Below are 26,517 nucleotides of genomic sequence, written 5' to 3'. Positions count from 1 at the left end.
TTATATTTATATTATTTTAAACTATTATAAAATATATATACTTAATGAAAAAATTCGATTTTTTTCTGCATATGCTATGATTCAAATTTTTTAAAACGGACATATTACTCAATCGATGAAGAAAAAAATATGTGTACAATCTATATTAACATTTTTGAAAAACAAATTTGCGCGTTTAATCAGGTCGTATTTTTTTTTTTACTCTGACCCGGAATTGAGTCATTCAGATATTTTCTTAATTTCTACAATTATCTAAAACGGGACAATATACCACGGTGAAATCTTAAAATTAACAAATCGAAATACAATTATTTAGTATTTTAATATACATTTTAAAAATATTTTTACGGGTTGGTCTAAAAACACACACTAATTTGAAAATATATATATATATATTATAGAAACTATTTGAAAGCAAACTTTTAAATTGACTCGAATTATATGTCTTTTAAATAAAAGTGTTATTAAAAGAAATAACAAAATGATGTTTAATTTTACGGGACATGATTATATGGTGGGACGGGTCGGATTTGGATTGATATTAATACGGGATAATATATCACGGGTGAAATCCTGGGATTAACAAATCAAAATACAATTATACAATTTTAAACACAAAACAAAACAAATACAACTTAAAATTTTCATTTTTAGTTACAACGCATGTGACTCGCAATGTACAACAAAAAATATTATATACAACAAATTCATCAGTTTATAAAAAGACAAAAAAAATTAAATAATTAACCCGCGGTGTACCGTGGATAACAATCTAGTAATTGTTATTGTAATAATGTTCAATATTGAATATATTTTGTTATAAATTCATTTCCTTATAACCATATGAATTAAAGAAGAGGATTTCATGAAATTTAAGTAAAAACGTTTTTAGTTATTGATGTCTATATATATTGTTGGAACAAAAGTTATGTTTAGATAATTTTAATAGCAAAGATAAACACGTAGATATTTTTCTCTCTTATTTTGTTAAAAGACTTAAAATAATACAAATGTTGCCTTTCTACAAGTTATAAACTATGAATAAATAATTTTAAATAGAAAGGTAACTAATTTATGACAAAAACAATAATGACATAATTGAAAAAATAAATTATTTACATAACAAAATTTGTCCTCTTCTGGTCAACAGGACTGTTTCAAATTAAAATGAAATTTAATTAATATAGTATAGACTTTGTCCAAAAAAAAAAAAATTAATATAGTATAGACATAAATTCTTGGAAAACAATTACATATATTTTTTAAAAAATTGAAAGACAAAATATTATTAAGACAGAATAACGGTAAAAAGAATTTTATGTTTTTTTGCATCCGATGATGTTGAAATCAAACTATATCATTCGGCAAAGATTAGGCTTTTAGACAAATTTATGATTGCTTTAATTATAAATATAGTATTATTTATCAAATTGCTACAAGCCTAGAATCTATTTTCTATTAATTTCTGAAGTAGATATATACATTCAATCGATTGTCGATCAATTTATGAAATACATAAGCGAGATAGTTTTTTTTTTTATTCATCGATAATAAGCGAGATACATTATGTTGAATGAAGATAATGAATAATAAACAAGCGATTATTGATAATTTTACTGTATTAATATATAAAGGATATCTTATTTAGCGAATTTGTTACAAGTGATCATCGATTGTCGATCAATTGTCAAAGCATATAAGCAAGATAATGTTTTATTTGGTAGAAAATAAGCCAAAAGATTCTCTATAAAATAGAAGACATTAGGCTGACTGAGAAAAAAAAGAAATGAAATTAAAATAGCAAACATATAAGGGAGAAAATCTTCCAAAATATAAAACAAATCTGGTCATAAACCGAACATATCATATTACACCACACAAAGGCCAAAGAGATTCATATCATTCGATCCTAATCCTTCTGATGAAGAGTGCACAAGCAAATCATAGAACATAATTTTTAACATCATCAATCCAAAGCAAACCATCTTAATCTGAAAACAATTAAAAACCATGAAATAAACAAGATAAAATATTATTTGAAAACATCCTACTCTCTCTTAAGGATTGGTGCTCCTGCTTTTACAGCCTTGATTCTCTCTATGATGGCTTTGTGCTTCTTATCAACCACATCGGCCGCTTTGGCCAGTTCCTCCGAACAATCAGTATCGGTGATTAGATCATTAGACGCAGCCATTAACCCAAGTTTCATTGCACGAGTATGCATCTTCTCCTTCTCCAACTTCTTCTTTGCGTCTTGGATCATCTTGTTCATGAGATCCTTCTGGTCCATCATGTATTTGGTCTGTTTCTCCACTGGAAGCTCGCTTAACCTGTTAAGAAGAGAACGAACCTCGTTAACGTTTGGCCAGAGCTCAGGGCCATCTTTGTATTCGCTGTAAATGATGGCACAAGCTGGTAAACCACATAGAATGGTCAGTTCTTTGATCTTTTTGAATAAACCATCTTTGCGTTTTCTGAATGTAACTCGGCGAGTGGCGTTGTCAGAAATCAATTGGTGTGTAACTTTTCTTCTGCCCATGGTGAAAAAAAAAAAAAAGAAGAGAAGAGGATTTGTGTGGTTTCAGGGACTAGAGGGGTAAAATGTTATATAGAGAGTTTCTAACTTTGATTTTGGCTAGGTCCACAAAAGACGTTTCAACATTTTTTAGAAAGGTATTTTTTAAATATAAAACGAAAATTATAGAAAGGTATTTTTAAATATAAAAAGTAAATTATAGAAAGGCTGTAACAGAGAAATGCATATAAAGTTTAAGGGAAAATATAGCTATAAAAGCTTTCTCAATAAGAAGATTTTTATTAATTTCTTTTCATTTTATTAGGTATCTTTTGTTGGTTAGTCTAGTGCACCTGTAAAAATGGAAGGTAATATTTGCCTATTAATGTCCCTATATATGTTTTACCATATTAAAAAGTTTGAACTTTTTTTTCTTACACTAGACCAATTACAAGAGGATATGATGAGTTGTATATTTGTAATGTTGTAGACATGAAGTTATTTACAAAAATCTTTTATTATACTGGCGACAATAAATTAATTTATCATACCTGTCAGTAAAAATTATAATTGGTAATCACAAAAGCCTATGCGTGGACAAAGAAAATTTGTAAAAAAACTGTGTGAGACTTAAAAATATATAAAAGGAAATATGTAAGAAAAGTTATGTAATTATTTATTCTTACATAATTATTTATAAGAGTATCTGTAATTTTGTTTTTTTTGTACATTTAGTTACATTGTAGTATTAAATATTTTCTGCCATTATTAGTCATAAGATATTCTGTCATACATTACTACTTTTTTTTAACTTTTCTAGCTATTGTTAGGCTATTGTGATTGCTAATTTAAAATTTGACTGATGTTGATGCACGAATTTCAACAAAGTATATTTGTAAGTTCTTTGATAAAGGAAAAACATTCTCATTGCGTTGAAGGTCGGGAGCTAGGCCGTTCTCGCGATAAACATAGAATTTATTTGTTTTATAGCTGCGTCTTGTGAAAGACTGCCTACGTACCCTTAGAAAGGGATCAAGCCATTCGTAGTTCATATTAAAACAAGTGGGAGCTAGGCCATATTTGCAGCTAGGTGATCTGTTGACATGCTGGATAGCTTGGGGACGATTTGGACGAGCCGAGCTGTTAACTGAGAAGCTGGATGAGCTGAGTAGTCAGCAGAGAAGCTGGACGAGCTGAGCTATTTAACTGAGAAGTTGGACGAGCTGAGCAGTCAGCAGAGAAGCTGGACGAGCTGAGCTGTTTAACTGAGAAGCTGGATGAGCTGAGCAGTCAGCTGAGAAGCTGGACGAGCTGAGCTATTTAACTGAGAAGTTGGACGAGCTGAGCAGTCGGCAGAGAAGCTGGACGAGCTGAGCAGTCGGCAGAGAAGCTGGACGAGCTGAGCTGTTTAACTGAGAAGCTGGATGAGCTGAGCAGTCAGCTGAGAAGCTAGACGAGCCAGGCTGTTTAACTGAGAAGCTGGATGAGCTGAGCAGTCAGCTGAGAAGCTAGACGAGCCGGGAGATGAGATTGACGATCTGGATCGTTAGGCGAGCTGAAGAGCTTGAAGACGAGCTGAAGAGCTTGATGACGAGCTGAGGAGCTTGAAGACGAGCTGAATAGCTTGCAGACGAGCTGAAGAGCTTGATGACGAGCTTAAGAGCTTGATGACGAGCTGAAGAGTTTGATGACGAGCTGAAGAGCATGATGACGAGCTGAAGAGTTTGATGACGAGCTGAAGAGTTTGATGACGAGCTGAAGAGCTTGATGACGAGCTGAAGAGCTTGAAGACGAGCTGAAGAGCTTGCAGACGAGCTGAAGAGCTTGAAGACGAGCTGAAGAGCTTGAAGACGTTTTTAGTATGGATTTCTTCTCCTTTTTTCCTTTTTCTTTCTTCAATGAGATGCCTCTCTATTTATAGGAAAACTAAACTGGTGAGAGAAACAGGGACCAACTTTTATGGGCTTTTTTGGGCTTGATGTTTATTAAGTTATTCTTGATTTGGGCCGAGCTAAAATAAGGGGTGCAATCCAGCCCCCAACAACTGACATATGTAACAGGTGTGCATGTATGTAAATACACCACATCATATCCTCTTCTAATTGGTCTAATGTAAAAAAAAAGGGTAAAATTTTTCTAGTATGGTAGAGCATATATGGGAACAGTAATAGGCAAATAATATTTAGTTACATAATTCTTAGCTTTTGTTTTGTTACTCATTGTAAATTTTGACTAACACCTTAGCCAATTTACTCGATTGATATAATATTAGTTATATATATACTGATTCACTTCACAGTTCACACATAATAGGTGTGTTTGTATGTAATTATGTAAAAGCTAGATATGTATAAAACAGGAAGAAACAGATATTTTGCCCTACCTTAAACCCCTAATTAACAACTACTGTCCTCAAAGTTTTCTAGTGAACCGTATTCAAAAAAAAAAAAAAAAAAAATCAATAACAACTAATCGTGCAAGAGAGAATAAACAGTGAATGGATAGGGCAAACAATTGAAAATCTGTGGAATATGTAATAGACTAATAGTTAGATTGAAACGTACCGTCTCACCAAGGGACTCCTTAAACATCTGCAAGCTATTCTGACCGATTTGGTAGATTTGTTCGTTTTACTGTCGTCAACAATGAAATAATATAAGAACGTTTTAGATATCTGAAATTTACGGGTTACGTACTTTCAACAACAAAGCAAAACAATTCAAAAAAAAAATAATAATTGAAGAGTTAGACAGTAAGGTTTTTTTTTTTTGCAATTGACAGAGTCTCACGCCAACATATCATGTTGAACTACTAATAACGATACATACAACCATCGTTTTGGTGCCATTGCTATCTTTTATCGCCGGTGACACTCTAAGAAACGGATCTAAGTTTTTATAGAGGAGATATAGATATGTGGTAAATGAAATGAATGGTGGATAATCTTTTATTTATTTAACAATTAGACGATTTTTTTTTTCGTAACGCTTTTTTTAGGTATGTAATCTTTAGTTTTGTATTTTTTTTTTTCTGTTTTGTGACGCGTGTTGAAAACCATTAATATAAAATTAATTTACATTTAAATTTTGTGAAATAAGAAGATATGCATATATGGTGAAATAAAATGAATGATACAGTTTATTTGTTTGTTTATTTAGTAATTGGACAAAAAAATATTTCTTGTAACGCTTTTTTCATGTTTGACACGTTGATTTTTATTTTTTTTGTGATGCGTGTTGTAATACATTGATATGATTATTAGCTTTATTTAATATTTTTAAAATTTATGAAATTTACTCTATGACACCTAAAATTGATAAAATTTCGTACTCGCAATAGAAATTTCATGGATTTAGTGATGAGAAGAGTTACATATGGAACCCCCCCCCCCCCCCCACACACACACACATTAACTAGTATATTAATTAATTGTTTGTACAAAACTATTGGTATATTTATCTGCATGGTTGTTCTTTAAGATAGTTAGAGATCTTTTTTGGGAAGTAAATAAATTTCCACTAAAACTTAGACAATTAAATTATTAGAAACACTAGTATAGTGCCTTCTGAGTTCTGAAGAACATTTAATGCTTGTTTGTATGTTTTCGTGAGCTTCAAAATATTACCTCTCAGATTCTTTTAATGTTGTTACTGTTAGGTTATGATGAGGCCATTTATTGATCTTCCGCATGTGTCACACGGTTAATAGTCTAGGCGCGACTTACCATCCTAACTCCTAAGGATTCGCCATCATTGATAAAAGCATTGTATGATAATTGATAAAGGGTTCAGACAAATAGGCCCATATTTCGGCCCCTTTTGATTTCTAAATAAATTGGGCCCATAAAAGTCATAATGTTTAGACCCGAGAGAAGTAAAAAAGCAGAGAACGTGAAGTTCTAAACGTAACTCGTATAACACGTTCATCAGCAAAATTTCCTTTTCCTTTAGACTTTAGTGCATGCAAATAATATAAAGATTTTCATCTTCATTTTCTACGTCAAAACTTATTCCAAAAACAAAAATTGACATCATAAAAAATGTCTTGGAGAAACAAATCTATAATCACAAAATACGGTTCAATCAGCACAGCAGTATGCAGAATTTTTGTTGCTAACATAATTTATGCATGCGAATTTCGAATATTAGAAATCGGCACAACTATTTAAAAAAAAAAAATCGTCGCAACAGTTTTTCTGGTAACAACTGATTTTTGGATAGTCAGATTTTTTTTTTTGGTTTTATGAAAAGACAAAGTAACAGTCAAAATCCATCTCCTCTGGTTGGCGCAATAACATAGCTGATAAGTTTTTTTTTTTCTCTTTTCCAAAGCTGATCAGGTTTCAACTTGAAAACAGAATAAGAATCAATCTATATTGACTATTCAAAATTGAAATACAGAAGATTAATTCTGCCATGGGTAATATTGTTTTGACTATTTGACTGATCTATCACAAAAACCCTATAAGACAACTTAGCAAAAACGAAATTTAGGACCACAGGTCCACAGCTAAAGAAAAAGAAACAACCAATTCGTCAAATAATCTATTTTGGTCTGATTGTGGACAATATTATTCTGGGCTGTATGTGAACAAATACATTCATTACCTTGCAGCTTGCAAGTAAAAGGAAGAAATGAAGTGACAGCTCCTCAGAAGATAAGAATAATTCGATCATGAATACGGAACACGGCGACAAATGGTCGAAAGAGACGGCAAGTGGGAATTTCAGAAATGAAATTAAAAACACAACTACGTACATATTAAATATTCCAAATTACAATCAAATACATGTATATATTTTTAAGATGTTACCGACTTAGTCTCAGCATTCATACAAATGTTAAATGTTCATAAATGTTGTGATACTTTTTTTATTGTTAAAGAATTTTATAACTTTTCAATAAGATCAATTATATGGTGGTCTTGTGATTAAAAAAGAAGTGAATTTACAAATAAAATGGTATGTCAAAATGGTTAAGCTAATAGATTGAATGCTACAAGGATTCTGGGTCGTGATCCAATAACCCCTGATGTTTATATATATATAGCTTAACCATTTTGACATACCATTAATCAAGCTATATATATATATATATATAGCTTAACCATTTTGACATACCATTAATCAAGCTATATATATATATATATATATATATATATAGCTTGATTTAAGAATAAGTCGTGATCCAATAACCCTTGATGTTTGACTTTTGATTGAATAAAATGACAAAAAGAATTTGCTGATACAGAACAAAACATGACAAATATCTAGCTCGTGTATCACTTGTCCAAAGGAAGTATGCGTATTATTGCGTAATTATAAAAAAAATTATTGACAAATAGTTCGCATACTTATTTTTGACGGCGTATACGTAGTAGCATACACATCTCACATTCCAAAAAATATACACATAAAAGAAAGACTAGAAAAAGTTTACTTAACCAAAAATATCATAAATTCATTTAATCGTGTTCACTAATTACGCAAGACGACGAGAGTTAGCTTCAACCTCTCATTTATCCTTTAAAAAGTTTTCACAGAGATTCTCAACCTCTATTGGTGAGAAATGAAGATACCAGAGGAAGAAGTTACACTTCTTGAAGATTATGTCAGTGATTCCGTCGACCACCGTGGATTGCCCGCCGGGAAATCTTCCACCGGTGGATGGAGATCCGCCTGGTTCATTATAGGTAAAAGACATCAGTCCAATCATTTTTTTTTCTAAATCCTAAAAACACTTCTAAATCAGAGTCTTTAATGATTTTTTTTAGGTGTGGAAGTTGCAGAGAGGTTTGCTTACTTTGGGATTGCCTGCAATTTGATTACTTACCTAACCGGACCGCTCGGACAATCGACGGCGACTGCTGCCGTGAACGTGAACACGTGGTCGGGGACTGCCTCTATGCTGCCTATTTTAGGAGCTTTCGTAGCTGACGCTTATCTTGGTCGTTACCGTACAATTATCGTAGCTTCCCTCATCTACATACTGGTTAGTATCTTCGTCTTAATATAATTAAACCGGTTTGACTTTGGTACGATTTAAACCGGGGTTTTATCTGAATTTCGAGGATTATTATTATTTACAGGGGCTAGGATTATTGACATTATCAGCTTCTTTAATCATAATGAGATTATCTGAGCAACGTAACAACGGTTCTGCTAAACCATCTATTTGGGTGAATACACTTTTCTTCTGTTCGCTGTATTTGGTGGCGATTGGACAAGGTGGACACAAACCGTGTGTTCAAGTGTTTGGTGCGGACCAGTTTGATGCTTATGATCCAAAGGAGGTAATAGCGAGAGGGTCGTTTTTCAATTGGTGGTTCTTGAGTTTATCTGCGGGAATAAGCTTATCGATTATTGTGGTCGCGTATGTTCAAGAAAATGTTAATTGGGCGTTTGGGTTTGGGATTCCATGTTTGTTTATGGTTATGGCTCTTGCTATCTTCTTGCTCGGGAGGAAGATATATAGATACCCTAAGGGGGGTCTCGAGGATGTTAATAGTAGTAACACTTTTACTATTAACACTTTTGCGAGAATCGGTAGAGTTTTTGTTGTTGCGTTCAAGAATCGGAAACTGAGGTTAGAACATTCTGGTTTGGGTTTGGATCAAGTTCTATTGGAGGATGGTCAGTCCGAGAAACGTGAAGGTCGGCTCAAGTAAGTTCGAATTTTGAATCTTTTGAGTTTTGGTTTAGTATTTTGGCTTAATTTTGAGTGTAAATTTATTTACATTGTGTGACGAGTTTTCTAGCAAAAGCGATGATCTCAAGAGAAGAAGATGCAGAGCCATGTAGTGGTAGGGACGTGGAAGACGCGAAAGCTTTGGTAAGGCTTATTCCGATATGGATCACATCGGTTGTGAGCACGATTCCGTACGCTCAATACATTACTTTCTTTACGAAGCAAGGTGTCACGGTGGATAGAAGAATCTTACCGGGGGTAGAAATCCCAGCGGCTTCTTTATTGTCATTCATTGGTGTATCGATTCTCATCTCAGTGCCGATCTATGAGCGTGTATTTCTCCCGATAGCCAGAATGATTACCAAAAAGCCTTTTGGGATCACAATGCTCCAGAGAATAGGAGCTGGAATGGTGCTTTCAGTCTTCAATATGATGCTCGCGGCATTGGTAGAAACGAAACGGCTAAATATTGCTAGGGAACACGGGCTCGTGGACAAGCCGGACGCGACCGTTCCAATGTCCATATGGTGGTTCGTCCCTCAGTATTTGCTACTCGGGATGATCGATGTGTTCTCTTTGGTGGGAACACAAGAATTCTTCTACGACCAAGTCCCAACGGAGCTAAGGAGCATTGGTCTCTCGCTTTCTTTGAGCGCCATGGGTCTTTCGAGCTTCTTGAGTGGTTTTCTCATCACTGTGATTGATCGGGCCACAGGAAAGGACGGCTGGTTCAACACTAACCTGAACCGAGCCCATGTCGATTACTTTTATTGGTTGCTCGCCGCTTTCACAGCCATTGCTTTCTTTGCGTTCTTGTTTATCTCCAAGATGTATGTGTATCGTCGGCTAGACTAAGTCTAAATTCAGAAGACAAGTTTTGTTGACTTTCATATCATATTTGTGGTTCTAACTAGTAAGTTAACGTGTTTCTAGTTTGATTTGTTTTATTAATAAGATATAGAATCGGCAAGTTAAATATGATCAGGTAGATGTGCCTACAAAAAAAAAACATATCTATCATTGCTTGTGTTTGGATAGGATAGCATTTATTCTTAGTTTCATAACACCGATGGGTCCACTGGTTTGAAGATATTAAGACCATCTCCAATGGTGAGAGTTCTCCCATGAGCTCTCACCAATTTTTTAATATAAGTTTTGTCAAATTTTTAAATGAGAGCTTGTGTTTTTTTTTAAAAAAATTTCATACTCCAATGGTGATCTCTCTCAAGTAGGTTCTTAAAAAAAAAAAAAAATCAAACATGTAAAAATATATATGGTTCTAGCTTCGCAAATGATGAAGCTAGATGATTTTCTGAACAAACTGCAATGCAAACTGATCAACTGCAGCCATAGCTTGACAAGCTGAACCAATTGATCCATCATATCTGCAGGAAGAAATCATAACCATCTGCAGATTTCCAAGTCCTATTATCAAACCACAAATACTCTCCAAGCAAAAACAGAAAAAAAAAAAAGTAAACAAAGTTTTACATTGATTGGATCCAAGAACAAAGGTCTCAGTAGGAAGATTGCCACGTCTCATGAAATCGATAATTGCTTTAGATCAAGCTGATCATATCAGATAAAATGTTGGTTCTTGATTTCTCAAAGACATGGTTTTGATGCAATCTTTAAAAGGGATTTCAAAGGAGATCTGTTTTTGTTTCTACTTTAGGATGAAGTTATCTTGAAGAAGAACTAATGACTTCAACGTGAAGCTTATCGTTTATGGGAGGCTCATCTACTGGGAACTGAAAATCTTCATCCCATCTCGGTTCTGTTTTTCTTCACACGCTACAAAATCAAACCAAAATTTGTAAATTTGATGTTTTGATTTTAAATTTAAGAGAATATCAATCCCTTCTTGTTCAGCTCTGCAAATAACTCAAAATTAAGTAAGCCTGAAGACCTCTATCTAAATCATACTCCCTCCGTTTCATAAAGAGTGTCGTTTTAAGGTTTTATTTTTGTTTCACAAAGAGTGTCGTTTTAGGTTTTCAATGCAAAATTTAATGATTTTTTATGTTTTATGACTATTAGTATTCTGCATATTGTTTTACTATTGGGCAGATTATGTTTAGGTACATAGTTAATGATGTTTTTGTTTTGAAAAAACAAAAATTTTAATGTTTTTTTTAATCTGTGTGCAAAACTCTAAAATGACACTCTTTGTGAAACAGAGGGAGTATATAGAAGCATACATCAAAGTCTCGAGATATTACCACAAGCCTTAAAGAGAGATATTAATCAAAGACGGGAAAAACAAAAAGCAACGAGCCTCAGACTAATTAAAGAATTCATATTAGTGGTGAATCAAACAATGTGGACAGTCTTTTTCAATCATCAATGGCTCTTTATCTAAACCAAGTTCACAAAAATTAATAGTGATATATATAAAGCACACACCTTCACTTTGGTAGCATATATATAAGACTCATGATTGTTTCTTAACTCAGCCGTTCTTCTTCTTTACCTTATTTTGTTCATGAAACAATAACAAGTCTTAAGATTCAGAGAAGCAGCAATCCATTACCTTAACGGATGAAATGAATGTCATCCATTTAGGAATTTATTTTCCTTCCGAGTAGAGTCCATAAGCTACTGATACATGCACTTCTACCTTCATCTTTACTCTAAAATCTAAAATTCAAAATCCCTAATCGACCAACAACAAATTCCCAAAATTAAATCATGATAATCTGCAGAAAAGTAGTAGATTCTTACCAATTACAAGATTTCTTGATCGAAGACTCTCATTCGATCCTCCATCGATCTCGAAATTGATTTCTCTCCATAGCCATCTGTTTTGTCTTAAGAGAGAGAGATGGGGAAAGAAAAGGAAAGCTGGAGATTTTTCACGCGTTTTTTTTTTCTTTGGCCAAAAATACAAACCAATTACAGAGTGACACGTCATCGTCTCTCTTGCCAATCAAAATTTCTCTCAAGAGAGACAGCTCTCTCGAAAATAAATCATTCTGATTTTTTTTTTTTTACTTTTAATCAGAGAAACGATCAAGAGACCCCAATTTGCACACCGTTGGAGATGCCCTAACAAATATCAAATCACTGTAACCATCTTTAAGTGCGTGTTTATGTTGACAACATGTTTATGTTGACAGTGCCGGCCCGGTAAATTTGGATAGCAAAATTAAACCCCATAAAAAGAAAATATTTTAAATTAGATTTTTACCATTAAAAAGAATATTGTAGTTGTCTCTAAACGCCCACAATATTTTTAAAAGGCCCTACAAAAATTATTGTTTATAAGAAAACTTAACAAATTTTTAGATAAAAAGGCCCTCAAGTTTTGAGGCCCAAATCGGTGGCTTCAGTAACTTGTCCTCTGCGCCGGCCCTGTATGTTGACATAAAAAAATCACTGTAACCATCTTTAAGTGCGTGTTTGTCCAATTCGTAAATTGCAAACAAGTCTTATCCTTCTTGAAAGAATTGCTGAATGGGCCGAAAGAAATTGAGGATTTCGAAATTGGAGGACCATAAAAATGACAAAAAAAAAAATCTGAAACTCAATCATTACGTACTACTCCACTTGGAGAAAGCTTGGGCCAACTTTTGGATCTTGACGGAAGGAAGAAGGGCATATAGTATATCATGTATACGCCATGTACCGATAATATACGTATTTGAAAGCGATGACTAAGTTTAAATTAGTAGATAAAAAATAAGTGACTGTACATGTTAAATAACCTGTGCCTCCTTTTTTTTTCTTTTTTTTTTTGTGAAAAAATAACTTGTGCCTTTTTGTTTTGAAACTTCAATTAAATCCATGTGTTACACGAAATGGGCCAAAGTGGTTGAGAAACTAAAGAAAGGCCTAGGAGTTGTACACGTTAAGCAATCACCTGCTACATAAAAATGATAGGAAAATAAAGACATTTTTTTTTTAATCTTCATCTAAAAAATGATAGGAAAATAACTACTACTACTTTAAAGAAAGTTAAGGACGAGAAAAATTCACGATCAACTTTGTCCTTGGATACAGACGCACATAGCTAATAATGTTATTAGAAGAGATTAATTCTGCCACTGACAAATACTATCTTTTGTCGTTTTCACTGTTCTATCAAACACCTTTTAAAAGAAGTTTAAGCAAACAAAGTATAAAGGCAACGAAGATTTTTTGTCCCGCATCGAGTTTTGGGGTCTGGACGTAAACACTAAACAATGTAAGTTGTAACTTGTAAGGTCCGTCTCTACTCCTAGGCAAGGTAGACAAATGTCAAGGATCTATATTTCATAAAAAATTTTAGAGAAAAGAGGCCCAAATTTTTTATTTTTTTTTAATTACTAAGTGGGTTTTTTTTTTTTTTTGCCAATAGGTCTCATTATATATTGAGATGATATTGTAAGTTTGTAAAAGCATTTCCATCCATCATACACTATATGGGTGTCTCAAAAATATTATTTTAATTATTTTATAAAAAATAAATTATTTATTTAAATTATAAATCATAAAAAGAGAATTTGGCCAATAATATAAGGACAAGTGGAGACACAGTTTCTCAAAATTTTTCAAACTAGAATTGTCTACCCTCTCTCCTACTTTTTTATTATTTTTTATTTTTTTAATCTTGAGACATTCTTCAAAACACTACTGTTGAAGATGCTCTAAGTTGTTGTCGTGCAAGTGGAAAATTGTTTACCTTAAAAGAGTAGAAAGAACCCACGTGACAGCTTTAACAATGAGAAGAAATAATTGGATCATGAATCCACTTAACGGCCTACCTAGATTCATTTTATAAGAGAAAGCAACTGGGATTTCAGAAAAAGAAAAACCAAAAGCTAGATTATTCACAAACAATAATGTCAAAATAAAATTTTCAATTTTTTGTTACCCTTGAGTTTATTCATAAAAGTGTTTATACATGTAATGTGAAGTTAACTTTTAACTGAATAAACTGTAAAAGTTTCTTCCAACATTATTTATATATACGAATTTTAAATTTGATACTATTTACTTTCTCGACTCATAATACTTTCTTCATTATACAGGACTTATGGTATATAATGACAACTAATTTTATCAAAAAATTAAAATCATTCTAGCAAAAAAAAAAACATTATCTGAATTAACACTTGATTTTAAACGGGATTATTACGGATTAAAATTAGTAAAATATCTATAGCTTATTATAAAATCCAAATTAGCTTGTGATCTATCTTGATTTCATTTAAATTTATCTATATATAATAATATTTGAGAAGTGTTTTTGCTGACGTGTCGGACTCTCGGCTCTTGTTGAGTCATTAATTTTACGTAATTACTTAATTACCCTTAATGAAATCTAATTAATTTTAGAAAAATTAAATTGAATTTCGGAATTAACCAGGAAAAAATAATTTTGGAAACAATAAACATGATAATTAACCAAAAAAAAAAAAGGAACAACGAAGTACCAGTTAGGAAGCTTTAATTGAATTCATCGTGTTCTTCGTCGTGTGAATATAATTCTTCTAAACGAAGGCAAAACTTGAAATCCTAACATAAAGCATATATTCATAGCAATAACAGAGATCTAATAACAGAATAGTCAAGCTTCTCATAGTATCTTGCCCATGTTATGTCTTTAAGACGTCAATACTATCCTGCACCCTATAATTCTAACCAATGAAAAGAACAAATATTTATTACCTTGGATACAGATTTGACGAAGAAACCTTGGATAAAAACTCGACGAAGAAACTTGTAAGTGTTAATGTATGATGAAGCTTCCATGAACGTGAATTCGTGATCATAATGAAGAAACGTGTGAATGGATCTATATATAATAATATTTGAGAAGTGTTTTTGCTGACGTGTCGGACTCTCGGCTCTTGTTGAGTCATTAATTTTACGTAATTACTTAATTACCCTTAATGAAATCTAATTAATTTTGGAAAAATTAAATTGAATTTCGGAATTAACCAGGAAAAAATAATTTTGGAAACAATAAACATGATAATTAACCAAAAAAAAAAAAGGAACAACGAAGTACCAGTTAGGAAGCTTTAATTGAATTCATCGTGTTCTTCGTCGTGTGAATATAATTCTTCTAAACGAAGGCAAAACTTGAAATCCTAACATAAAGCATATATTCATAGCAATAACAGAGATCTAATAACAGAATAGTCAAGCTTCTCATAGTATCTTGCCCATGTTATGTCTTTAAGACGTCAATACTATCCTGCACCCTATAATTCTAACCAATGAAAAGAACAAATATTTATTACCTTGGATACAGATTTGACGAAGAAACCTTGGATAAAAACTCGACGAAGAAACTTGTAAGTGTTAATGTATGATGAAGCTTCCATGAACGTGAATTCGTGATCATAATGAAGAAACGTGTGAATGGAGACGGTTGATGGTTTTTTTTTTTTTTTTTTTTTTTTTTTCTTTTTTACCTTTTATGTAAACAGATCTGTTTCATAATTTATCGGAAAAGGAATTATACCAAAAAAAAAAAATCGGCAAAGGAAAATATTTATTATAATATTGATATATTTAAGATGATAATGTCAAATATCCGAAAATTATTAATCGGAGCATTAATATAAACATAAAAGAATACTATTCTAACCTTACTCAAATTAATAAGATTTAGATATCCGAAATTAATCGTAAACGGCTATTAATTGTTAAACTAATTAAAATAAAGATCAAACGTACCGGAATAGATGAAATTTTTGGTATGATCGTCGTGTTCGTCGTCGTTTCAATCTAAATATTTGGAAAAAAAAACGAACAAAAAAATAATATGTAGATCAATGAAAGAGAACCCACCAATTTAGAAACGGTTATCACGCCATCGTATTGTTCGTCGGATGATTATAAGTCTCTAATCCGGAGATTGACTTGAACCCTGACAAAAACATATATTCATAGCATAAAATCGTAAATAGAAGGTAGAAGACCACCTATTAATCGGTTGTAACCTTGTGCAAACTCGATTTAATTTTGACGAATGAAATGTTGGTGTGGTGTCAAAACTTTCTTGGGGAGACTCGAAGATGAGAGAGCTGAAGTCAGAGATAGGCAGAGAGGTTTACATGTGAATTAAGGTATGGAGTGCTAACGTGAACATGAACGTGAACGGCGGTGATTTTTGCACATAATAGCAATTAGATCGAGTTTTGGAAAAAAATATGGATCAGCGTGACATGACGCATATGGATGCCATGCATGTCTATCTATTGTAAATCAAAAATTATATTATTGTTCCGCCTTATTTTTGAAACAGAAAGGAATTTTCCCTTAAATTTTAATATATTTTATAAGATAGTATCAGATATAGTAGTAAATCTAAAATAGTTGTTATTATTCCATATTTTTACCGAAAAAAGTAAATATTATTTTAAATAAACATGGATAACAATGAATAAATGGTAGTTTTACAAATATTTATTATTATGATAGTGATTTGCTTATTAAAATATGGTAAATTTTCTTTTCCTTTTTTGTATTTATCGTCGAAAAATTTAGAAACTCTAAATCATGCACCGCCTCCTATTCAATATAAATACCTTGCTCATGATATTCAATTTTAGATCATAACTAACCCTTGTTTTTTTGTTCTTTTTTTCAAACTTTTTTTTGCTTCTACCTAATTTTAATTTTTCTTTTTATTGTAGGGTGGATGTATAGAGGGGACGATGTGAACTGGTGTATGGAAAATTTGGACCTAATTCAATGAATAAACAGGTGATCTTATAGTTTATATGTACAAATTTGATTTTTTTTTTTTGTATTTATGGTTTCACTATTTTCACCACTAATCAATTTTTATAATCAAAAAGTTTGGTTTCAACTTTTGAGAAGGTAATCATCGATGGTTTGGTATGTTTCTTTTTGTTGTAAAAAGATGAGGTACCTCCCGATTTTGTTGAGGTACATGTTCTTATTATTTTCAAATATGTCTTTTCTCAGAAGAAACACTCAACTTTTGATAACACAGTTGCTACAAAGTCAGAAAGATGACTTATTTCAGGGATAAATCTTCAGAGGAGGCTAATTTTTGTCGTTAATACAATTTAAGTATTCCTCTCTTTAGATTAGGGATAACAAACTTGGCTGTTAAATTCAGGAATTACTCTTCGTTGTCAATCTCTCTCCCCAAACTAAAATATTACATATATGGAAGTAGTAACTTAAAGTTTTTGGTATCGAGGTCATTCTAAGGCACTGAGATTCGGACTTTGGTATGTATAGGATTCGTTTTCCATGCACTAAGATTTAATTATTGTTTAATTTATTGGTTTTTAGGTTTCTTTCCATGCTCTGATGCGTTTTCGGGTGTGCCAATGGAAGCTTGCATCACTCTTTACTCCAAGCGTAAGTATGCTCTGCATTAGCTTCTTCTGTTCCATTGGTTATTATGGGTTTTGACTTTTGAGAAATATACAACAATTTAAAACCAGATTTTGTTGTTGATTGGTTCGGTTTGTATACCATATTTTGCTAAATACATATGACCATAAATAAGACCAAAGGAGCTGGGTTAGCTCCTTTGCCAGCTAGGTTGACTTCGTCTCCTCCCCGTCTTGCGGATTTCCGTTATTCAACGGGTATATTTGAGAAGTATACGGTACTAAAACCACAACCATTGATCTTAGCTTGATCGGTTCTTCCCTAGGATTTATACATAAAAGTAAATTGTTTTGTTTAATAATTTTCCATTGCATGAACTTTCGAGACAACAAGTGGACAGGAGTGTAATGTCATCAAAAGTCAAATCAAACACTGTGAGGAACATAATAGACAACGTTGGCTTCTTTCGCAGCTGCTCAACGTTGTCTCTCCCGATGGTCCCAACACTCTCTTCTTCTTTTTTTGTCAACATTCAAACGTTGTTTAAAATAAATAAAAATGTTTAACCTTAATCATCTTTCTAGATCTTTAAATGCCTAAAACTTCAACTTAATCAGTCAGCAATCCGTCACGTTAATGATTTTGAAAGGAAGACTTTTGTTTTGTTTCGGTTTGTTTTGTTTGTTTAGTATTTTAATCACAAGATAACTCTAATTTCCCATTAGAGTTGTGTTAATTGTGTTGATTATGATTTGGCGTTCCAATTCTGATATTATTTTTATGTTGTAAATCTTAAACTGTTACGTTATTGTTCTATCTTCCTATGTGAGAAAAAAGTAAAATGTTTTAAAATTTTGACATGGATAATAATATAATTGTAAATCTATAATAATTATATTATCATTTTATTTATATTTTTCAAAAAGAAATATATTTATCTTAATAGATTTAATATGATAATGTCAAATATAGTTATAATCTAAAAGAGTTATGTTATTATCCCATCCTTTTATGAGAAAAAAGCAGATATTCTCTTAAACTTTTAAATTAACGTGGATAATAATAAATAAATGATAATTTTACTAATATGATAATGATTCGGTTTTAATCTTACCAAAAAACAAATAATGATTCTGTTTTAAAAATATATAAATTTTCTTTGTTTAGTTGTAGATATTGTCATATAAAAAATTCTTAGATCCTCCACTGCTTTAATTTTATGTAAATACCTTGCTTGATATTTAATTTTGATTTGATATCATAACTAATCCTTGCTTTTTTTTTCGGCACTAACCATTGAATTTTTTATACTGCCATTTAATTCTTGCATAAAAAATAATAATTAATAGTAGTGTTTATTATGAATGCAGGTTTGTTTTCCATAAAAACTAGATTGGATTTATGGAAGCACGTCATTGTTTCCAGTGCGAGGAAACAAATGTCGTATCACTGCTGTTGTGGCTCTTTAGTACTTTCGTTTCTGTTTATGGCTTTGCTTCGGTTGTATGGTTAGTCATCAATCATTGATCTTCTCATTGTTTGAATATTGTTGCATAGGAAAAATCTTCCTTTTTTATGAATCTTTCAAAAGTTGGGTCCATGCTATTCTCAGTGATTGATTACGTTTATTGAATATTTATGTGCTTCCTCTGCTGATATTCTAATTCATGCTTTATTCGTCGTCTTTGATACACTCTGATTAACCATTGTGCACCTCTAGAGTCTAATTTGCAATATTAATGCAAGTCTCTTTAACTTACGGATTATGAAGAGCATCCTAAGATCGTTTAATTTGATTCAGGCTTTATGTGGCTAATGTTTGGTCTTGGATGTGAATTAGTCTATCATGTTTCTTGGAAGGTAGGAAGCAATCTTGATGTTTACCAAAATATCAATCAAGAATACAACAAAAACCAGGAAGATGGGCCCAAATTAAAGTCCGAAACTGGACGTGGGGAACCCACAGACAGTGGCGGTCGGAGCGTTACAAATATGAAAGAAACGAGGAAGCGTGAATATGTCATAAAACCAAGAGTACTACAAAACCAAGAAGATGTGCTCAAAGAACGAAACTGGACGTGGGAACCCATAGACAGTGGCGGTCGTGGCATTACAAATATGAAAGAAACGAGTAAGCATGAATATGTCATTAAATCAAGAGTACGACAAAACAAAGAAGATGGGCCTAAAGACCGAAACTGGACGTGGGGAGCCCACGGACAGTGGCGGTCGGGGCGTTGCTAATATGAAAGAAACGAGTAAGCATGAATATGTCATAAAATCAAGAGTACGACAAAACAAAGAAGATGGGCCTAAAGACCGAGACTGGACGTGGGAACCCATGGACAGTGGCGGTCGGGGCGTTGTTAATATATTGTTGGTTTAAATATATAGATTTTTTATATTTAATTCTATTATATATATCAAGATATAAACACTAATAATTGTTTGTGATTCAAAAACACTATTAATTGTTGATTACTAATAATATATATCAAAAGTTATAGCGTTTTACCATAATTCTATATTAATGTCGTTATAAAAATTAGACTCTTGACAAAATTAATTCAATAAATATCCCTAACTTGATAATTCTAAATATTAATTATTAATTCTGGTCTTAATCAACATACAACTCCGCGCTAGGCGCGGGGACCTCCCCTAGTTATCTAATAAACCCTAATAGTTGACTTTTGATTTCTAGCTATAAGATAATTATATATAGACATGAACCCGCATATTAATTGATTTAAGTTTAGATTAATTAATCAATTATTATTATTTTTTAATTTTTAAATCAATTATTATAGAGGGTTAAAATATATATAGCTCGTGAAACACGCTATTTAAAATAAAATGATGGTAGGAGCGGTATGATTCGTAAAAATACAGCTCCTCATGATCAATCACGCTTTCATCTGACCTGACTATATAAAAATTTTTTTTTTATCACAATATATTTATCGTGTTCATTATTCACGCAGGAAATATAGCTTTAAATTAAAATCTATATATATATATATATATATATAGCTTAAAATCAAGTTTCCTCCAACAAGAAATGGCGATAGCTGAAGAAGAAGCTGCACTTATAGAAGATTCCGTCAGCGACTCCGTTGACCACCGTGGACTTCCCGCCGGAAAATCTTCCACCGGCGGATGGAGATCCGCCTGGTACATTATAGGTAAATAACAGTTCCTGTGATTTGTACTTTGTCGTTTTGAGCTCATAAACATTATTAAAAAAAAAAAAAGATTGTTTTGGTGTGGTTTTTTAGGTGTGGAAGTTGGAGAAAGATTCGCTTACTTTGGGATTGGTTCCAACTTAATTACTTACCTTACCGGACCTCTCGGACAATCAACGGCCACCGCCGCCGTGAACGTGAACACATGGTCAGGAACCGCTTCGATGCTTCCTGTTTTAGGAGCTTTCATTGCAGATGCTTATCTTGGTCGTTACCGTACCATTGTTATTGCTTCCCTCATCTACATACTTGTAATAACGTTCTCATCTTTCTTCAATTTCTTTATTAGATTTTAGAATTTTCACTAAAAATTTGAGGGGATTGTTATTACAGGGACTAGGACTATTGACCTTATCGTCTATCTTCATCCTAATGAGATTATCTGAGCAACGTAACGATGCTTCTGCTAGACCGTTGTTTTGGGTGAATTTATTATTCTTTTGTTCTCTGTATTTGGTGGCGATCGGACAAGGCGGACACAAACCATGTGTTCAGGCCTTTGGTGCGGACCAGTTTGATGTGGAAGATCCAAAGGAGAGAATAAGTAGAGGATCGTTTTTCAATTGGTGGTTCTTGAGTTTATCCGCGGGAATAACTTTGTCGATTATCGTTGTGGTTTATGTTCAAGACAATGTTAATTGGGCGCTTGGGTTTGGGATCCCTTGTTTGTTTATGGTTATGGCTCTTGCTCTCTTTTTGCTTGGAAGAAAAACTTATAGATACCCAAGAAGAGATCACGAGGAGAAGAAGAACGCTTTTGCGAGAATCGGTCGAGTTTTCTTGGTGGCGTTCAAGAATCGGAAACTGAAGTTAACACATTCGGGTCAGTTGGAAGATGGTTCGTCAGAGAAATGTAAAGGACTGCTTGAGTAAGTTGCATAAGTTCCAAAGTTTTGAATCTTTTGGGTTTAGTGTTTTACTTGAGAGTAAACTTTTCTTTATTTTGACTAAGATTCCTAGCAAAAGCATCACTATCAGGAGAAGGAGGTCTAGAGCCCTGTAATAGCAGGGACGTGGAAGACACGATGGCTTTGGTAAGACTTATTCCATTATGGATCACATCGGTGGTGAGCACGATTCCTTACGCTCAATACGCTACTTTCTTCACAAAGCAAGGCGTTACGGTGGACAGAAAAATCTTGCCGGGTTTGGAAATCCCTCCGGCTTCTTTTCAGGCGCTAATCGGATTATCGATTTTCATCTCAGTTCCGACATATGAGCGTGTTTTCCTTCCGTTAGCTAGATTGATTACCAAAAAGCCTTCAGGGATCACAATGCTACAGAGAATAGGAGCTGGAATGGTGCTCTCTAGCTTAAATATGGTGGTTGCAGCATTGGTAGAAATGAAACGGCTCGAGACGGCTAAGGAACATGGGCTTGTGGATAGACCGGACGCAACCATCCCAATGTCCATATGGTGGTTCGTTCCTCAGTATTTACTACTCGGAATGATCGATGTATTCTCACTAGTAGGTACTCAAGAATTCTTCTACGACCAAGTCCCCACGGAGCTAAGGAGTATTGGTCTCGCACTTTCTTTGAGCGCGATGGGTCTTGCCAGCTTCTTGAGTGGTTTTCTAATCGCTGTGATTAATTGGGCGACCGGGAAAAATGGTGGTGGTAGCTGGTTCAACACTAACCTGAACCGAGCCCATGTAGATTATTTTTACTGGTTGCTTGCCGCTTTCACCGCCATTGGGTTCTTGGCGTTTTTGTTCTTTTCCAGGCTGTATGTGTATCGCCGGGTAGATCAAATCTAAGGATATAAAATTCAACGTGTATCTACTTTCATATCATAAAATTGGTGTTATTAGTAACGTGGTTAGAAACTCTTTAACTATATTTTATTCAATAATTTTAGTTTATTAAGCTGAAATCTCTGGAAGTTTGCTCGGAACACAGCTGGACAAGTATTACGATTATGAAAAGACTTTATACCAAACATGAAAAAATATACATTGATTGGTATGATTAAAGTGTATTCAAGAAGTACACAAGAGAGGGAAAGAGAGTACCTGCGACATTTAAACGAGAGATTTTGGGTTTAACTGGTGTTGAGCCTTTTAGAGACGTAAGACTTTGCAACATACAAGTAGGAGGCTAAGCCAATGAAGCTGAGACAAGCGAGTAACCAGTAAAAGTAATCGAGATGAGCCTGGTTCAGGTTGTTTGCGAACCAACTCACTTGACCAGATTGGCTTGTCGCTCTCTCAATGATTGATATCATGAAACTGCTGAGAAAGTTGCCAATACCGAATATGCTTAAGTACAGAGCCAATCCCACACTCCTCAGCTCATTCGGGACTTGGTCATAGAAGAACTCTTGAAGACCGACCATTGCGAAAACATCCGTGATGCCAAAGAGAACATACTGAGGAACTAACCACCACACACTCATTGGAACCGTAGCGTCTGGCGAATCGATGAGTCCGTAGTCCGCAGCAGTTTTAAGCCTTTTCATCTCCACTAGAGCGGCTATTACCATAGCAAGGAAAGAGAGGAATATGCCTGTGCCGATTCTCTGAAGCATTGTGATTCCGCCTGGTTTATGTGTAAACGACCTTGCAATTGGGATGAGTACACGGTCGTAGATGGGGATGAAGATGACTATAGAGAGGCTGATGAAGGACTGGAGGGTAGCCGGAGAGATCTTGTAACCAGGTGTGATTGATCTCTCCATCGTGGCTCCTTGTTTGGTGAAGAAAGTTGGAGACTGCGCAAACACAACCGCATAAACCAAGCAAGTTAACCATATCGGAGCTAACCTAAGCACTGATTTTGCTTCTTCGAGTTCATCTATACTACAAGAACCAGTCTTTGCGACCAGAGCTTTGTTGAGAAAACTGCAGTTGGAACAAGAACCAAGATGCCTACTATAAGCCTTTTTCCATAAACAACTATGCGATAACAATAAAATCAGAGGACACAGAAAGCTGTCTTACCTAAATTGCTGTGAGCTATTGCGAGACACAAGACCAAGTCTCTCCTCTGCAGCAGCTACAGCTGAAGCTGACACACTCCAGTTCTTTACAGCCGCTACATAAACATTTCCAATCCTCACAAAAGGACTTCGATCTTCTCTTCGAATGCTGAACCGATAAGTGCAGGTTCCAAGCAAGAAAACAACCAAAGCAACTACCATAGCAATGCATGGAATACCAAAGCCTAAGGCCCAACTTAGATTATCCTGGATGTAATTCAAGACCCATAGAGTTGTTAACGTCCCAAAGCACATACCAAAATACCACCAATTAAAGAAAGAACTCTTTGCTTTGCACTCTTCAGGTTCCTTTTCATCAAACTGATCCGCTCCAAAAGCCTGAACACACGGCTTGTGACCGCCTTGAGCTAGCGCCACTAGATACAGGGCACTAAAGAATGTGATTACTTGAAATCTAGGAGAGCATGACGAGAGTAGATTCGAAACTTTGCAGTCTGAAGGAATCATTGCAGATAACGTCAATAAACCAAGCCCCTGTTGTTCCATCAAATCACTATACAACTTCATACTCATCTCTAGAGTTCATAGAAGAGACAAAAGAGAGTATTAGAATGTCCCACATTGCTTGGGATTAAGATCTTTGGGTAATATATAAAGGATGTGGCAATCCTTAACTCTTGAGCTAGATTTTGGGTTAAGTTAGGCCACATTCCTAATATGGTATCAGAGCCCAAGGTTGGCCCAACAAGCAAATTCCCACACAAATGGTTTCCCACCTATGTGGCCCATATAAGTGGCATGTCTTGTTGTATTTCCGAGATGTTGGGCTTGGGCTGTTTCCCGTTGGACCGTTTCCCACCCACATCTCGAGGAGGCCTATTAGAATGTCCCACATTGCTTGGGATTAAGATCTTTGGGTAATATATAAAGGATGTGGCAATCCTTAACTCTTGAGCTAGCTTTTGGGTTAAGTTAGGCCACATTCCTAATAGAGAGAGCTTCGTACCAATATATAGAGAGCAGAGGCGGCGAGGATTGTGCGAAAACGACCAAGAAACGAGTCAGCGACAAAAGCACCAAGGAGAGGAAGCAACGACGCCGTTCCCGACCAAGCGTTCACGTTAGCCGCCGCAGCCGCCGTCGATTGTCCTAGTGGCCCCGTCAAATACGTAATCAGATTCGACGATATCCCGTAGTAAGCGAATCGCTCAGCCACCTCCACACCTACCGTCGGAAAACAATAATCAAAACCAGCCGTTAAAAATGCCGGCGAAGTCAACTCTGGAGTAAGAAATTGGCGGGAAAATTACCGATGATGAATCCGGCAGATCTCCAGCCACCGGAGGAAGATCTAACGGCGGGTTTGCTTCTGAAGTCGACGGATCCGTCGACGGTTACAGCGAGAAGTGGAGTTCCGGCTTCATCAACAGCGCCGGAGATCGCCATTATGGTTAATCGATTTCTCCAAAATATCTTAAAGAAGTCTTTTGTATCAATCAACCATTTTTTTTTTCTTTTGATTTTGACACTTAAAAACAATTTTTGTTTGAAACAAAACAAAACAAAACAAAAAGATGGTTGGTGTTACTCGCATCAGTGTGGAACATTTTTATCACTCTCTTCTTTTCTTTATTTTTCTAGTTTTCAAAATCATTTGCAATTGCATTGAATAAAGACGAAAATAAAACAAACATATTGATTCCCAAGAGTAAAGTCCTGGTTGGTTCAATATGTCTTCATTTTATCGGTTTCATTCGTTTTTTTTTTCTTTCTACTGATTCTGTTGTAATGGTATCAAACAATTGTTTTTATAGGCGACGACCGCTTGATAATATCAATAGCGAGTTCCTAACAGCCGGTTATGAAAAGAGTGAAATTAAAGCATTTTGAAACCCTGTCATCGTCTCCATTCCCGAGTTTGATGGCTAAAAACATGTCGACGAATACATGTACTTGTCTAACGAGTCTCAAGTCGTTAGCTAAAGTTTCACATGGTTCGGAATTGCATTATCCATTTTATTCTTATCTCTCAACATTTCTAAAAGATCTAGTTGAGCAAAAGAACAAGAAGTCAATCAAAAGAAAGACGAAAATACTTCCAACACGTCGATGTTTAAAGCTGATAAATCCCCAATCTATGCAAAAAAATTTTTTTTTTTATGGAAAATCTACCAAATCTCTTCTAATGTTTGACTCTAGAGCAAGTCTTTGTAGATTTAGTTTTTCTATTCTAGCGTTATCTTTCTCCTACAAAAGATATTTTTCTTTCCTTTCTCTAATTTAAGAATACCACCTTGCTATTAGGGAGAAACTGTCTTTACTTCTTGCTATCACTAAAAGAAAACAATCTAAATTTTTTACGACCATGATCGGAAAAATACCTACAAATTTTCGACCAATTTCCTTCCAACTTTTTATGAAAGAAACATATGTCGGAAATTGGTCAAATTGTTTTGAAAATTTCCGACCAAATTAAGTTGTTTGAACATTAGTAGGAAACTTCTTCGAAAATTTGGTGGTTTTTTTTTACGGATAAAGGTGTCGGAGTGGAACGTCATCAAAAATTTGTTGGAATACATGAACTTTACACATGTCGATTAATGGTAATTTTCGACAATTCTTCATTTCGATTTAAAACAAAACTCAGTGTTGTTCCAACGAATTTTCGACGATATTTCCGAATGCCGTTGGAAATATGATTTCTTTTTTTAGTCATGTTAGTTGAAGTTGAGACTTCTCTAATGGTATTTTCTTTTAGAACCTCATATTTTTTCTATTCATTCCTAATTAGTTTAATTTGCTTGTACTCCTTTCATTTTCAT

General features: G+C 34.1%; 4 protein-coding genes and 1 long non-coding RNA gene across 9 annotated transcripts; 2 read left to right on the top strand and 3 right to left on the bottom strand.

The window, feature by feature from the left end:
• Positions 1-1,821: 1,821 nt before the first annotated feature.
• Positions 1,822-5,484, bottom strand: LOC9329301. 2 transcript variants are annotated; one of them, XM_021010917.1, is made up of 3 exons: positions 5,344-5,484; positions 5,080-5,148; positions 1,822-2,330 (listed from the first exon to the last, which is right to left on the bottom strand). In XM_021010917.1, the coding sequence occupies exons 1-3, from the start codon at positions 5,361-5,363 to the stop codon at positions 2,048-2,050; spliced, it is 372 nt and encodes a 123-aa protein (XP_020866576.1). In that variant the 5' UTR covers positions 5,364-5,484; the 3' UTR covers positions 1,822-2,047. The 2 variants fall into 2 exon arrangements, with proteins under 2 accessions (XP_020866576.1, XP_020866574.1); XM_021010915.1 differs by having other exon boundaries at positions 5,305-5,446.
• A 2,381-nt stretch (positions 5,485-7,865) lies between these two features.
• Positions 7,866-10,178, top strand: LOC9329300 (protein NRT1/ PTR FAMILY 5.15). The gene is made up of 4 exons (XM_002893193.2): positions 7,866-8,207; positions 8,289-8,506; positions 8,604-9,178; positions 9,265-10,178. The coding sequence occupies exons 1-4, from the start codon at positions 8,084-8,086 to the stop codon at positions 10,055-10,057; spliced, it is 1,710 nt and encodes a 569-aa protein (XP_002893239.1). The 5' UTR covers positions 7,866-8,083; the 3' UTR covers positions 10,058-10,178.
• Positions 10,179-10,385: 207 nt separating this feature from the next.
• Positions 10,386-12,207, bottom strand: LOC110224565. Of its 4 annotated transcripts, none has more exons than XR_002329047.1 (4): positions 11,927-12,207; positions 11,609-11,858; positions 10,694-10,996; positions 10,386-10,610 (listed from the first exon to the last, which is right to left on the bottom strand). It is a non-coding gene; the product is annotated as an uncharacterized LOC110224565 (long non-coding RNA). The 4 variants fall into 4 exon arrangements; XR_002329048.1 differs by having other exon boundaries at positions 11,609-11,842; positions 11,927-12,206; XR_002329046.1 differs by having other exon boundaries at positions 11,609-12,197.
• Positions 12,208-20,366: 8,159 nt separating this feature from the next.
• On the top strand, positions 20,367-22,592 carry LOC9326582 (protein NRT1/ PTR FAMILY 5.16). The gene is made up of 4 exons (XM_021010789.1): positions 20,367-20,694; positions 20,788-21,005; positions 21,088-21,623; positions 21,707-22,592. Exons 1-4 carry the CDS (start codon positions 20,571-20,573, stop codon positions 22,512-22,514), a joined length of 1,686 nt encoding a protein of 561 aa, XP_020866448.1. The 5' UTR covers positions 20,367-20,570; the 3' UTR covers positions 22,515-22,592.
• An 81-nt stretch (positions 22,593-22,673) lies between these two features.
• Positions 22,674-25,222, bottom strand: LOC9329298 (protein NRT1/ PTR FAMILY 5.10). Its single transcript, XM_021010788.1, has 4 exons — positions 25,006-25,222; positions 24,702-24,919; positions 23,697-24,229; positions 22,674-23,597 (listed from the first exon to the last, which is right to left on the bottom strand). The coding sequence occupies exons 1-4, from the start codon at positions 25,139-25,141 to the stop codon at positions 22,799-22,801; spliced, it is 1,686 nt and encodes a 561-aa protein (XP_020866447.1). The 5' UTR covers positions 25,142-25,222; the 3' UTR covers positions 22,674-22,798.
• Between the last annotated feature and the right edge of the window lie 1,295 nt (positions 25,223-26,517).

This window comes from Arabidopsis lyrata, assembly GCF_000004255.2.
Source record: "Arabidopsis lyrata subsp. lyrata unplaced genomic scaffold ARALYscaffold_1, whole genome shotgun sequence".
Classification (NCBI taxonomy): Eukaryota; Viridiplantae; Streptophyta; class Magnoliopsida; order Brassicales; family Brassicaceae; genus Arabidopsis; species Arabidopsis lyrata.
This window is presented reverse-complemented; position numbering and strand designations above follow the sequence as displayed.

What these genes read in the sequence shown, in the direction of transcription:
- LOC9329301 (XM_021010915.1), bottom strand. Translation starts at nt 5,363, where the DNA reads ATGGCACCAAAACGATGGTTGTATGTATCGTTATTAGTAGTTCAACAT. An exon ending in GTTCAACATGATATGTTGGC is followed by an intron (nt 5,149 to 5,304) that starts GTGAGACTCTGT and finishes TGTTGACGACAG; the next exon opens with TAAAACGAACAAATCTACCA. An exon ending in AGGAGTCCCTTGGTGAGACG is followed by an intron (nt 2,331 to 5,079) that starts GTACGTTTCAAT and finishes TCTTCTTAACAG; the next exon opens with GTTAAGCGAGCTTCCAGTGG.
- LOC9329300 (XM_002893193.2), top strand. Translation starts at nt 8,084, where the DNA reads ATGAAGATACCAGAGGAAGAAGTTACACTTCTTGAAGATTATGTCAGT. An exon ending in CTTCCCTCATCTACATACTG is followed by an intron (nt 8,507 to 8,603) that starts GTTAGTATCTTC and finishes TATTATTTACAG; the next exon opens with GGGCTAGGATTATTGACATT. An exon ending in AAACGTGAAGGTCGGCTCAA is followed by an intron (nt 9,179 to 9,264) that starts GTAAGTTCGAAT and finishes TTGTGTGACGAG; the next exon opens with TTTTCTAGCAAAAGCGATGA.
- LOC9326582 (XM_021010789.1), top strand. Translation starts at nt 20,571, where the DNA reads ATGGCGATAGCTGAAGAAGAAGCTGCACTTATAGAAGATTCCGTCAGC. An exon ending in ATCCGCCTGGTACATTATAG is followed by an intron (nt 20,695 to 20,787) that starts GTAAATAACAGT and finishes GTGGTTTTTTAG; the next exon opens with GTGTGGAAGTTGGAGAAAGA. An exon ending in CTTCCCTCATCTACATACTT is followed by an intron (nt 21,006 to 21,087) that starts GTAATAACGTTC and finishes TTGTTATTACAG; the next exon opens with GGACTAGGACTATTGACCTT.
- LOC9329298 (XM_021010788.1), bottom strand. Translation starts at nt 25,141, where the DNA reads ATGGCGATCTCCGGCGCTGTTGATGAAGCCGGAACTCCACTTCTCGCT. An exon ending in CCTCTGCTCTCTATATATTG is followed by an intron (nt 24,230 to 24,701) that starts GTACGAAGCTCT and finishes ATGGAACAACAG; the next exon opens with GGGCTTGGTTTATTGACGTT. An exon ending in AATAGCTCACAGCAATTTAG is followed by an intron (nt 23,598 to 23,696) that starts GTAAGACAGCTT and finishes TTCCAACTGCAG; the next exon opens with TTTTCTCAACAAAGCTCTGG.